This window comes from Trachurus japonicus, chromosome 22 (genome assembly GCF_045865225.1).
Source record: "Trachurus japonicus isolate A0001 chromosome 22, Traja_1.0".
NCBI lineage: Eukaryota > Metazoa > Chordata > Actinopteri > Carangiformes > Carangidae > Trachurus > Trachurus japonicus.
The window spans coordinates 25635820-25648975 of NC_140928.1; the positions used below are offsets into that span (position 1 = coordinate 25635820).

The 13156-nt window shown below is 41.7% G+C and overlaps 1 protein-coding gene across 2 annotated transcripts in view; it reads right to left on the bottom strand.

Annotated features, from left to right (window-relative positions):
• Positions 1-326: 326 nt before the first annotated feature.
• Positions 327-13156, bottom strand: part of bcl11ba (BCL11 transcription factor B a) — a 50939-nt gene continuing 38109 nt past the window's right edge. For both annotated transcript variants that reach the window (XM_085766638.1, XM_085766637.1), the window contains one exon: positions 327-5156. In XM_085766638.1, coding sequence (XP_085622764.1) covers positions 3151-5156 — 2006 coding nt within the window. In that variant the 3' untranslated portion in view covers positions 327-3150. The remainder of the gene's footprint in view (positions 5157-13156) is intronic.

Consider the following 13156-nt stretch of genomic DNA (forward strand, 5'->3'; position numbering starts at 1 on the left):
CTGTCATTGGAATGAAGTCACCCTCCCCCTGCACCCAATATAAGAGCAAGACGTCCCGAGGTACTCTGGGTACCCTATTCACAAAGGATGCACATAGCCTACAAGTTAAAAAAAGACAAGCTCCTTAGGAAAGACAGCAAGAGCCTACACATGTATTTCACACCATCCATGAAGAATAATCCATTCCAGAAGAAGAAAAATAGATGAAAAGCAGAACCAACGTTCCATCGTTTCTAAGGGAGAAAAACCTCCATCTGTTAAAGGAGCACCCACCCACCTGCACCCCGATCACCCCCACCAAATCCAAGTGTGTTACAGCTCAGTCATTTTTTAATTCATTTATTTTTTTTATTTCATTACACCCAAGGCAGAATAAAAGTTACTAAAACTTAAGACTTTTACAGTTACAGTGACAAAAACAGTTTAAGAGACCCACAATTTAAATTGGACTGTAAAATAAAAAATAAAAAAAACAATCTTTTTTCTATTTTTGTAAAATGCCCAGGCATTCTCCAATATTACAAATACTGGTATACTTTTACAGTAAACAAGAAAAATGTAATATATATTCATATATATTTATATATATATACTAAAACCCCGTCACCAAAAAAAGGAACAAAAAAAAAAGAAAAAGGAAAAAGAAAGAAAAAAGAATATACACATCGCCACTTTGGCATTCAGAGAAACTTTAGAAGCAAACCTGGAAAAAAAAAATACTTGGTTGTTCAAAACACACATACACATAAATATTATTTTACCCTTGTACTTGTTTCAATACTGTAAACGTATTTTAAGACAGAGTGCACGAAATTCTTTTTTTTTTCTTTTTCTTTTTTTTAAGTTTCTGCAGTTCCTGATTTCTGTCCAGTCTCTTCCTTGACTTTTTGTGTGGCTTTTGTTCACTCCTGGAATTTTCTGTTGAAGGACAGACTCGTGTCCTTGTGAGTGAGGAATTTGATATATATCTCTATATATGCTTGTGCCTTTATATGTACATATGCATACATATATACACACACAGACACATCGTTATTGTGCTGGGTACTAAAACCTAAACTCAGCATTGTTTTAATTTTTTGAGAAAATTTTAAATAATTCTTCTGAAATGTCAAATTCCATGTTAAAGTTCACAACATTTTAGTTTATTCATTTTGTTCAATTGAATGTTTCATAAAAACTGTTGCATTTGTCTGAGACAATAAATAGGAAGATCATTATTCAAGGCACACCCATGTCAAATTGAATGGCAGTACAAGAACTGTCACATATAAATTATTATTTCATCTTATTTTATTTTATAGTGCCAGCATTGGGAAAGCCAAGCCTAACAACCCGGGGCACTTCAGCGTCAGGAGATCCCTAGCTCTAGACCCTTTAGTACCTTTTCTGTCCAGCTTTCTGTGTGTGTGTCGGACGGAAAATCATAAAGTGCGGGTCTGTTGTTAAGAGCTCTAAATTTGTTTATTGACAACATTAAATCAAATCTGAATTCAAAGTGAAAAAAAGTGCCACAATGAAGGAAAAAAAAAAGCTGGGGTTATGATATTTAAAGTCACTAAAGGAGCATGGAGCGAGCTGCTGCTTGTCTTAATATGAGTCTCACTATCTCAGCGCACACTAAAACATTTTTCCTCTTCAACACAAAAGTGTCTCACAAGTAAGAGTGGATTCTTATTCCTGGAGTGGTGACTTCATTTAATCAAATTATGCAATTACAGAATCACTATAATAATACAAGTCAAAATGTTCTACTAATGTAATTTCAACAAATCATACTATATTTTTCAGCACAAAAATGCATAGGGATTTAGATTTTTTTTTGTTTTAAATAAATTTTGACAATAAAATGTGAGACATACATTTTCTGCAGAAATCCAGTTAAAGTTTCTGGCATCAGCCATGTATGCACATTACATACATTTAACCCTCTCTCAACTAATTCATGTTATAATCACAAGTTGTGACCTCAAATATAGATGTGTACTTCGAAACAAGGATAAAGCTTGAACATTGCCGGGTGGGTGGAGGCAGAGGGACAGAAGAGGACGTAACTGTCCCTAATGATTTCAACATAGGATGGAATGGAAATGACTGTGAAACTTAAGAATGAGTGGATAAATAAAAAGAAGTAGTATAGCTCACCCTGAGATGTCCCTGTGCTCACTCTCATGTCCCGTTCTTCCATCTCTCTCAATGTATACTTGTCTGCTCAGTTTAGTCCTAATAAATAATATAGCCTAGATCATATGGCTTCATGCAAAATATAATACATGGATGAATGGATGTAGGTAAGATGGTAGTAAGTGGAGGGAGGGGTGGAAAGCAGAAAAAAATGAGGGATGGTTGTCGTAGCGTTGTCAGGGCTTGGCACTATGTACCAGTCAGCAGCTGCCTTTTCTTGAATCTGTTTCTTCTGGCTGGTTGTGTTATTCTCAGGAGGAAACCTCTTCTCTGAATTTACATTTACTGTCAAATATGACACTCAGTGCTACATTTCCAATTGTATTGACATGTTTTAGAGTCAGTTCATGCTACAGTGCCAAAGGATTGTTGTCCGCGCATCAATGTTATCACACAAAATAAACTAATTCTAGCATTCTCAGTTAACGCCACTTCCAAATTGAAGATTGAATTCAGCTTCTCTTCAAGAAATCACATGTTTAGCTTAATATACAACTTCCTACATGTAGCGGCCAAAAAAGATTGACTTACAATGGACTTTTTGTCTTCTAAAAAACTCTCAGGATATCACGAGGGTTTAAAAAAAAAGTAAAGAAAGAAAAAAAAAAACAGTAATACAAATTAAAAGTGAAACAATTTTTTCAAAAATGCCTAAATAAAAATGTACCTGCACATGCCCAAATACAAAATCCAATAAATACAGAAATTATTGCACAGTTAAAGGCTCCACATATGTTATAACTCAACTGACTGATTGTTTAAAAAGGAACGCCAAATGAGGCAGTTTAGACAGCTTCAATTGGTGTTAAGATCTCTGTTTTTACTTTTTTCTCAGTTGGCAGTTTCTTAGGCAAAAACACAAAATTAACCCAAAAGTAATATTTCAGAAAAAGAGTATCCAGCTACCCCATTTGTTTATTTTTTAAGTCAAAGTGTGGCGCAGAGTACGGAAATAGGGAACCTGCTTTAGGTTCTCTCTGCTTGTTCAATTTTGACCTCGTTGGTCATCAAATGTTCTCCATGCCACTTTTTCATATGTTTTTCCAGAGTGCTGTACACGCTGAAGGGCATTTGGCAAATGTCACAGCGGTAGACCTCCTTTCCGAGCTGGCCATGTGTCTTCATGTGGCGCGTGAGCTTGGAGCTCTGGGCGCAGGCATAGTTGCACAGCTCGCACTTGTAGGGCCGTTCCCCAGTGTGACTGCGCCGGTGCACCGTCAGGTTGCTACAGTTCTTGAACACCTTGCCACAGTATTCGCAGGTGTCGCATCTCCTGCTGTCCTTGGAGCTGGGTCGGCCGCCTGCACCCAGATGAGGTGTGCTGCCTCCGCTGGCAGTGCCACTGCGGCCCGACAGACCGCCATCTAGTAGGTCTCCTGGAGGTGTTGAGAACCGCAGGCTGCCGTTCTCTGACGAGTGCTCGGAGGAGGTGGCAAAGGGAGATTGTCTGGAGTCGGTGAAACCTAGGAAAGGGTCTTTGATGAAATGGCGTGAGGCAGCATAGCCCACCAACCACTGGGAGTAGACATTCTCAGAGGGGATGTGGGGTGCTGGGGGAATGTCCAAGTCCTTCTCAATCTTGATCCTCTTATTTGAGGAATTGGACAGACTGGGGCTGGTGATGGGGGTGGGCTTACGGGGGAACAAGCCTGAGAAAGAGTCACCAGAGCCACAGTTCCGGCCATTGATGGTGGTCCTCTCTTCCTGCTGGTGGTGGTGGTGGTGGTGGTGGTCTATCTCCCCAACCACTGAGTCCTCATCCCCAGTGTCCCGCTGGCCATCTGAGCCCCTCTTGGAGAAGGGCATCCTTTTACGATTGTCAACTATCAAATTATTGTACTGCTGTATAGAGTTGAGTTCCCCGCCATCCACCATCTTCTCAAGGGCGAGTGATGGCTTCTCTTCTGAAGGTGGTTTGGAACCATTCTCCCTGTTCCGGTAGAACTCAGACTCCATGCTGAAGTTGGATTCTGGTCGACTCTCATTCTCAAGTTCCTCTTCTTCCTCCTCCTCTTCCTCCTCCTCATTTCCTTCCCCGTGGAAGTCCCCATCACGATTCTTCATGCCCTCACCTGTGACATCACTGGTGCCTGGCTCTGGGGAGCTGGTAGTCGACAGTCCGTCATCTGACCGCCCCGTCAGGGACCCAGCTTTGTGCATGTGGGTCTTCATGTGGCGCTTCAACTTGCTTGCCTGAGAGCAGGCGTGGTCACACAGCTGGCACTTGTAAGGTTTTTCGCCTGTATGGCTGCGCCGATGCACCACCAAGTTGCTCTGGAACTTGAAGGTCTTACCGCAGAACTCGCAGGATTTGACCTTGTTCTGCGTCTGGGGAGGGGTGGTGCTGTTTGGGGGCATTGGCGGTAGGGGAGGAGTGCTCAGAAAGGGAGATTTTGGCCCAGGCTGGAAGGGGTTGGGGTTTAGTAGTCGGTGCATAGGGTTGGCCCTGCTGGGTGACAACGGTGGCGTGGTGCTGTTGTTGTTCCCTGCCAACTCACGTAACCGCCTGGAGAAATCCATGGACTGGGACTCCATGGCCATGGGCGTTAGCCGCATCACCCTCTCAAAGGCACTGGGGTGCTGGGAGATGAGGCCCATTTCCTCTGCACTAAGGCGTTCCAGCCGGTGGTGGTCCAGGTGGTGGCGGGGAGGCGGGCTGACGAATGGCGGCGTGTTGGGGAGGCGGTTCTCCACGAAGCCTGGAGGAGGCTCTCGAAGAAGGGGACCCGTCATCCTCAGGAGGTGGAAGGGATTGTTGTCCCCGAGAAAGTTGGTGAGGGGGGACTGCGGGATGTCGTTGCCCATGGGTGGCGGCATAGTGATACGCGGGGTGAGGGCTGCGCTGGAGGGGTTGGCCTCCAGATAAATGCGGATTCCGTGGGTGTTCTGGGCATGCTGCAGCAGGAACCAGGCGCTAGGGAAGGGCTGCTTACACGTGGTGCAGATGTAGCTGGAAGGCTCGTCCCTGCCACCTGCAACACAGAGAAAGACGAACATTAAGTACTTCAGATGGACAAGCACATCTGAAATTACAAGTATTTTCAATTACAACATGAAACACTGACTCCTTTTTTTTACGAGGTCAAACTTGACTTCATTCATGATTCAAAGCACCACGCTGTCTGTTGTTCTAACAGCAGCTTATTTGCAGTATGTAAACTGTGGTGTGTGGTGTGTGAGAGTGTGTGTGTGCTGTGTAGTTTGTGGAGTAGCTGGAAAGGCCTTGGCTCATCATGTTGTCACATAAATGCTACGTACTTATCACGCTTTTGAGAAGTGCATTTCCACAGTTCCACTGGATTGGCCAACACTGTATCCATGTTTTAAGAGGTGCTTAATCTCACACTTAGTACAGAGTGAATCCCCCACTACAAACTGCTGAATTATTACAGTGTGTGTGTGTGCCTCTGTGCTTACACGTACAACTGTACAGTTAGACTGATGGTAGATGTGTAGTATGTGTGCATGCATGAGTGGTATATTGATGTGTTGATGAAAATAAGTGATTATCGCTGACACGTCTTTTCTTGCATACAAAAACTAGTTTATTACAAGAAAAAGAACTGTGTCAAAAGAATGTCGAATCGTGGAGCTCTCTGGTGCCAATATGAGATCTCTCTCTCCTGGCCCAAAGCCCTGACCTTATATACGTTTTCTAATTCTAAAACTCCACCTTCTCCAACAGAAATACATGTATATACTGTAGTTGTGACCAAGATGGTCAGACAAAGACAGGATCTAAAAACAGAATCTAACCTATACCTTCTGGCATTTAACCTCTTGACCAGGTTAACTTAAACATAGATAAGGTATCAAGTATCCCCAAAAACGATGACCCACAGAAAAAGGGTGAATGACAAGGAACACATTTCTCAGGGTACATTCCACAAGAATCACTCATTACCCCACCTATTAGACTACTACCTAATCCAAACATCTTTATATTTGCTGTAAATGTGTGTGTGCCTTTCTCTCTTGTAACATCTGCATTTATTTATATTTATTCTATTTAAATATAAACTGTCACTCATCACAAATGAAGTTCCTATCGTCCTTCAGATTTGAATTGAATTGAAATGAGGATAATATACCACAGTGTGTAATGGTAATCATATTATTTCCAGGTGCAGACTTGTTTTCTTCTGTTCTTTTAATAACTAATTAATACAAGTGCTTTAATATGACACTCCTGCAGGGTGCTGCCTTTCCAAAGGAACTTGTTACCACCTTAACACGACTGATGCACAACTTAAGACGAGCGAGCAGGCTGAGAGCACTCCTACAGGGAGTGTACACAGATAATGGTAATTGTGCACTTGCTCTCATATTTAATGAATGAAAGCTCATAGTCTTGACCTGGTACGCTAGTTTCAGATACCAGGGAAAACATACACTGCTGTAATTGTTTTACTTATGTGTGTATGTAGCTGTGGCAAGTTCCTGCAGTTAATCATACAGATAAATACAAACATGTATGGTATTTTGTGTGTTTACATGATTATGCAAATAATTTGTTTCTTAATTTATCAACATGGATTTCTTTGAGAAGATGATTGCAATTAAATGCAATAAAATCCAATGTATATTTATATATTTAATCAGTTCAATAAATGTACTACATATTAATTTTTCCTATTTAAATCTAACATTTTTAAAGCTTCGATGTTCATCCACAATATGTGATAAACATTCCTCTTGAATTGCAGGTAAAAGCCTCATAAAATATTTGTCAAAATAGAATAAATATATCTGCTAAAACCATTTCCTGTAAATGAACCAACAATCTGTAAATCGGTCACTACATGTCTCACAATTAGACATGAAACTAACAGTTACTACTAACCTCTCACTGAAACATCTCTCTCGCTCTCTATCTCTCTCTCTCTGTCACTCGCCTATGTGTGTGTGTGTTTGTGTGTGTGTGTGTGTTAAGGAGGAAAGGCAAGAGGCGGAACAGCTGTTCACCTCCACAGTCCTGTAAAGCCTTTTGACTTAATTATAGTGGACAACACCCCCTCCACCCACCCACCCAGCACCCTCGCCTTTCCCCAAACGCACACACATACACACGCACAAACAATGAAAATAACAGCTCCTTTCTCTGCCTCTATGCTTTCACACACACACATACACGCACAAGCTGTTTTACTGTTGAATCTTAAGACCCAGAACACCCCCCCCCCCACCCCCACCCTGTGCTCCTCTCTCTCTCTCTCTCTCTCTCTTTTCCTTTCTTTCCTTCTTTTTTCTCCCTCTCTCTCTTACTCTGTTCGCTCAACCAGTTGATCCGCGAGATGATCCTCCCTCCATCCTCTGTCTTTTAGCTGAACTTCTCATCTGCTGACAGAAGTCATGCCCAACAATTAAGAGCAGGGGTTGTGAGTCCAAGTGTATGCTGTGTGTGTCTCTGCACAACTGAAAAGCCATTCCTTTCTGGCTGCAGTGGAAGGAGCGGGTCGTGGTATTTGTTTGTGGGTAAAGTGTGTGTGTTTCAGTGTGTGTATGTGAGTGTGTGTGAGAGAGAGAGAGAGTGAGTGCGCGCCCTCCTGGGGGAAGGGAGTCCAACGCAGATGGCAAATAAAGTATGCAGCCCGAGGCGAGAGCACATTATGCTAATTCTAATGTCAGCTGTACTTTAATATACGACTCTATTTAATCACCCCATTATTTCCTATTTCCATATGAAAAAAACAGAGGGAGAGAAAGAGAACTGCTCATCACTTTATTTGGTAGAATGCAGACACCCATGTTTCATGCAGCGTTGTGTGTGTGTGTGTGTGGGACTGAATGAGAAAACACACTCTCTCCTCAGCATCTGCATAGATACTTTCTTCCTTTCTCTGCCCTTCTCCGTGTGTTTCTGCCTCACACACAGTAGAACATAATTCAAATAGGCCTACAGCAAATAAAAAGTTCCTACTCCCTCACTGTGTACTGACGTGTGTGATACACATTAGCACCTGAGTCAGTCGTTATCAGACGTACAGCTTTATGATTGATGACGTTCAGTGCGTCGGTGTGTGTTGTGTGTTCCTGTGTTGGCTCTGTTCCTCTGACACAGAGGAGACTGGGAACGGTTGCAACACTTTACATTGAGACTATTTGGACTAGATCAACGAAACCTCTATCCCTCCCATTTAAAGATAATAACCTATCATTCACAGTATTCAATTATTTATGTAATAATATCTATCAAAGAGCAGTTGCTGAGTTCTGTTTTGTGTAGCTCATACAACATACCTTGAATTGGAAATTGATTATTTATCATAGTGCTTATGATGTTAACAGATAATGAGACCATGCATGACACCACAACGTATTAAAATGAGCAATTATCGCTGCATTTTTTCTGCAAATGCGACAAAATTAGCTGCACATTTTGTATATTTTAAACAAAAAATGTTGAAACACACTGTTGTGAGGTCTGTGTTGATTTGGCTTAAGGACAATTATAATAATAAACTGTCTTCCCACAACATGATGCACTACTGTAGCTCGACACACTGACCTGGGCACAGGCTACGACACACAGACTTGCCCCTACACAATTCAGTAACATATTACATCATAGTTATAACTTGTAAGCAGATGTGTGGAATTAAATTTGAATTTGGATATGGATACACTGTCAAAATAAATATGTTGTCATAGTTCAGATGTAACACACATTACTACACTACAGCACTGCGACTGCATGTGTTTTGTCTATCTGATGTATTGTTTATGTCGTGGGTTTTTAACGATTTTGACTCTTCTGCACAATTCCATGCCTGCATTTTTTCATACTATTAAATATTTTACAGTAACGTCTGTGTTAATAAACTAAACTAAATGTTGCTGATACATTTTTGGATAAAACCCCGTTGTTTAAAAAATGTTTTAACAGCCTGAAGCTTTTGTAAGCAGCAATATTTCTCAATTTGACACTATTGTTACCCTAGTTTTACACAATATTCAGTGTTAGATACATTATAATCTTCACTATAATCATTATAATCTTGTGATGCAGTAAGTAGAAGGAGCATGTGTCATGTCCTCTGTTGTAAATGGATATATACACTGCACAATTGGTTCCAAAATGCCAAATAATTTGTTTGTGAGGAAAATGACACGCACACACACACATTCAGAGGGTTGTGGATGCGTGGATGAGAGAAATAAAAACACACACAGGTGTTGACAGAGAGACATGACTTGAGTCGGTCAGAGAGGAGGCTCAGCTCAGAGCCTCTCGTCCACATATCGCTCACTCGCTCGCTCTGCCTCTGCTGCTTTTTTAAGCCTCTCGCTATCAGTGGAAGTGCGGTCTGGCCATTTGCCTGTGTTTTGTTTGGCTCCCGTTCTCTCTCTCTCACACACACACAAAGACACACACGCAGACGCAGACACACACACACTCTGGCAGAGCAACCTGTTTGGACAAGTGTGAGTGAGAAGGAAAATGTGTGCTGTCGTGGATAATAAAAACTGTACTCTTTTTTTTTTTTTTTCCACATTTCTTTAAAAGGCTTGATCATTTTATGGACACATACACACACACACATTGTGACAGTTTAAGTTGTGTAACTGCTGAGAGAAAAACGTGATAACGTCAAGTCGCAGTGCGTAAGAATCTGACATTACAAATACTATGATGCTGATTGTGTGTCGTGTGCTCCAGCAGCAGCCATATGGAGCAGAAACATCCAAACAGAAACAATACGTCCACACCTCCCTCCTCATCCCTCCATCCTCCAGCAGCTCTCTCCTGTGCTGCTGCTGCTGCTGCTGCTTCACTTTCACACAGTAGAAAACTCTCATTACTGACTGATTCCAGTTTTCACTATGATTCAATTTGCCATAATTACTGTGGCTGCCGCTAATAAAAAAGGGAAGAGAGGGAACGGCTAGAAATCCGGTGCGAAGGTCAACTGGCAGTTAGCGGCATTCATTTTCATCTCAGTGTATTCATCTGGGGCAGCTAATAGTCCAATTTTCTCGCCCTCACTCCTCAATAAATATTGCCGGAATTACAGGTTAAATAGCTAAATTAAATCACAGCTATTACAGATGAGGGAGGAAGAGAGAGACGGAGAGAAAAAGGAGGAGAGAGGGAGTCAAATATGTACAATTACAGTGGAAGCGCAGATCGCCTCAAAGTGTGCAATTAATGTAGCGCGTGTCGGAGGAGCGGCAACAGATTATTGCGTCAAATTATTACACAGATCATTTTTCTCCGTGGCCGGCGGCCGAGCGGCAAGACAAACAAGAGCCAGAGCAGAGTCACACTGACTCATCTTTAACCTTCAACACGGAGCCACTCACTCAATACCACTCTCACTCTTCTTTATAACGTGTTTCCTCTTCAGCCAGTGCTTTATTGCTTTCTAATTATAGAGATGAACTGTAAACTTAAGTCATCACATCACATGGACCATGATTACACCGATATGGAAGCAGGTGGAACGGTTTTCACTCTTGCTGAACTTGGAAAACTCCACAGAAAGCTCACTATGCTAAAAAAGCAAAGGTGGGAAAAGAAGCTAAAAAATATTAAAATATTTTACAGTAGAATATAGGTAACACTTTATAATACTGTAAGTACACACTTTTAAGCATTAGTTAAGCATGAAATACTGAATTCAACATTTATAACACATGAATACTCATTAGTATGTAGTTTATAAACATAGTTGAAAATGTTTTACTCATCATTGATAAGGACAAACTGTATTTATAAACTACACACTAATGAGTATTCATGTGTTATAAATGAAGAATTCAGTATTTATTAATGCTTAACTAATGCTTAATAGTGTGTACATATTATAAAGTGTTACCAAAAAGTACAATAATGCTCAAAAAAGAGATGTTCTCATTAAAAAAATCAAAGATCAGTCTCCTGTGTCGACCAGTAGCATCCCACATACAAATATGAATACATTAGTGCTTTGCTAGCTTGGTTGTTGACCAAAATGTTTTTTTTCTTTTATTGTTTCACATTCACACACTTTTCTTTTTCTATTTTTCTTTTACCCATAATATCACTGTACCACAATCTGGCTTAAGATAATCGAGGAGCAAACTGCTGTGTGCAACAGATGAGTTCAGACTCTCCATAAGGACCTTTTCTTCTATCTCTTCCATAATACTGCACCTTAGAACAGCTGCACTGATTACACAGAAGGGCACTTTAGGCCATGCAGTCCAGTGTAGCTATTCATTGTGTGATAGCATGGCACTGTTCTCTCCACCTTCATCTCTCAATCAAGAAGACTTGCTGTACAGTAGGCCACCCCCACCACCACCATCCCCCCCAACCCCCACCCCCACCCCCAGCCCCCCTCACCTCCTCACATCCAATCAAACATGGATTAGAGACCTGAGCTGGTTTATGCGCAGGAAGTGCAGCAGCAGAGGGTTTTGATGTTCAGGGGACAATGTCAGTGCTGAGGCATTTACATACAGAACAAAGCAGCTCCAGCCAAGGGTACAGTGTGTGTGTGCGTGTGTGTGTGTATGCATGTGTGTGTGTGTATGAGAGAGAGAGACCCTTTTGGCCTTTTGTAGCACTTGTGTAAAGTTTCATGACATTTTTTTGCATTATTAAGCCAGCAGCATCATTAGCATGTGTGACCCCCCTCCCCTCCCCAGCTCCACCCAGATACATATTCACTCACACACACACACACAAAGGCACCAGACTCCTCACCCTGCATGACTAATGTCTTGTTTATCACGATCATAGCGCGGCAACAATTCCATGCAAATCAGTGTGTGTGTGTGTATACGTGTGTGTTTCGATCTCTGCAGACACAACACACACTCCTACATGTGTACACACTTGTACATACATCCACACACTACTGTAAGAACTACAGGGAGTTTCTCCTTTTTTTTCACCCCCCTTTATTATTCTGTTTATTCTGTGCGCGTGTCTCCTCCTAATGAGATCATTTCAAAACATAGAGTTGCCAGAGCAGAGTGAGCAGCCTGTTAGTTTTGAATGAAGAGGTTTTAACATCATCCAACAGGCTTTAAATTGGCTTTAATAGTAACTGCAGTCAGAGCAGGACCACACAGCGGCAGCTTTAATCAAATCACCCAAACTATACAGGAATGAAAATCCTGCACTTTGCCACTGACAACAGAGTCGGTGCAGGTTTTATCTGCTGCGTCTGTCTGAGTCTGTGATTCGCTCCCACAGCTCTGCTCGGCCAGACTAAAAAAATCTCCTTCTGGGGAAACTGAGTCATCTCTGAGCTCAGCTCACCACAGATGCTGTTGGCTAAAGACCAAGAGGTAAACCCCAAACTCTCGCTGATATACAGGCTGTTACTGTCAGCCTACATGCCACGAGCTGGGTTTCCATCCAACATCTTTTTTTTGGTAATTCTTCTTCTTTTTCTTTTTGTGACTTATGATGTGTCAAAAGTGAGGAACTAAATGGAAAACTCTGGAAGGAGGAAAACGTGGAATATTCTTCTTCACACAACAACTTAAAAAAAAGAAAAAAACGGTGGTTCTTCTATCTTGAAACGTCTTGGAAAGCCTCCATTAAAATCAACATTTATAATAATAACACACAATTTCTCACTGTTTCCAACTGTCTGCACATTTAACATCACCAGGACATGACAGTGATGAAGACGTTAGGGATGACATCATGGTTGTCCGCTAACTTTTTTTGTAAAATTCATTTTCAAGAGTGATGACCCTCCTCTGAATCAGGCCAGAAATCCTAATCATGACTTTGATCAATATCAAGAATATCAATTACTCATTGATTTTGGAAAAACCCAGCCATCCATTGGCTTGACTGCTTATCTGTGTCTAATTCCATCTGACATGGGCGGAGTACATCTCCTTATGACTTCTTCTACAGCGGCTGGCTGTATTTCTCTTGCTGCAGCTGAAGGACACCTGCTTAACCCTCGGTTTCATTTCAACAGTATGTTGTCACCGGCCTGGCAGCTGTGTGGAGAAGGAGCTG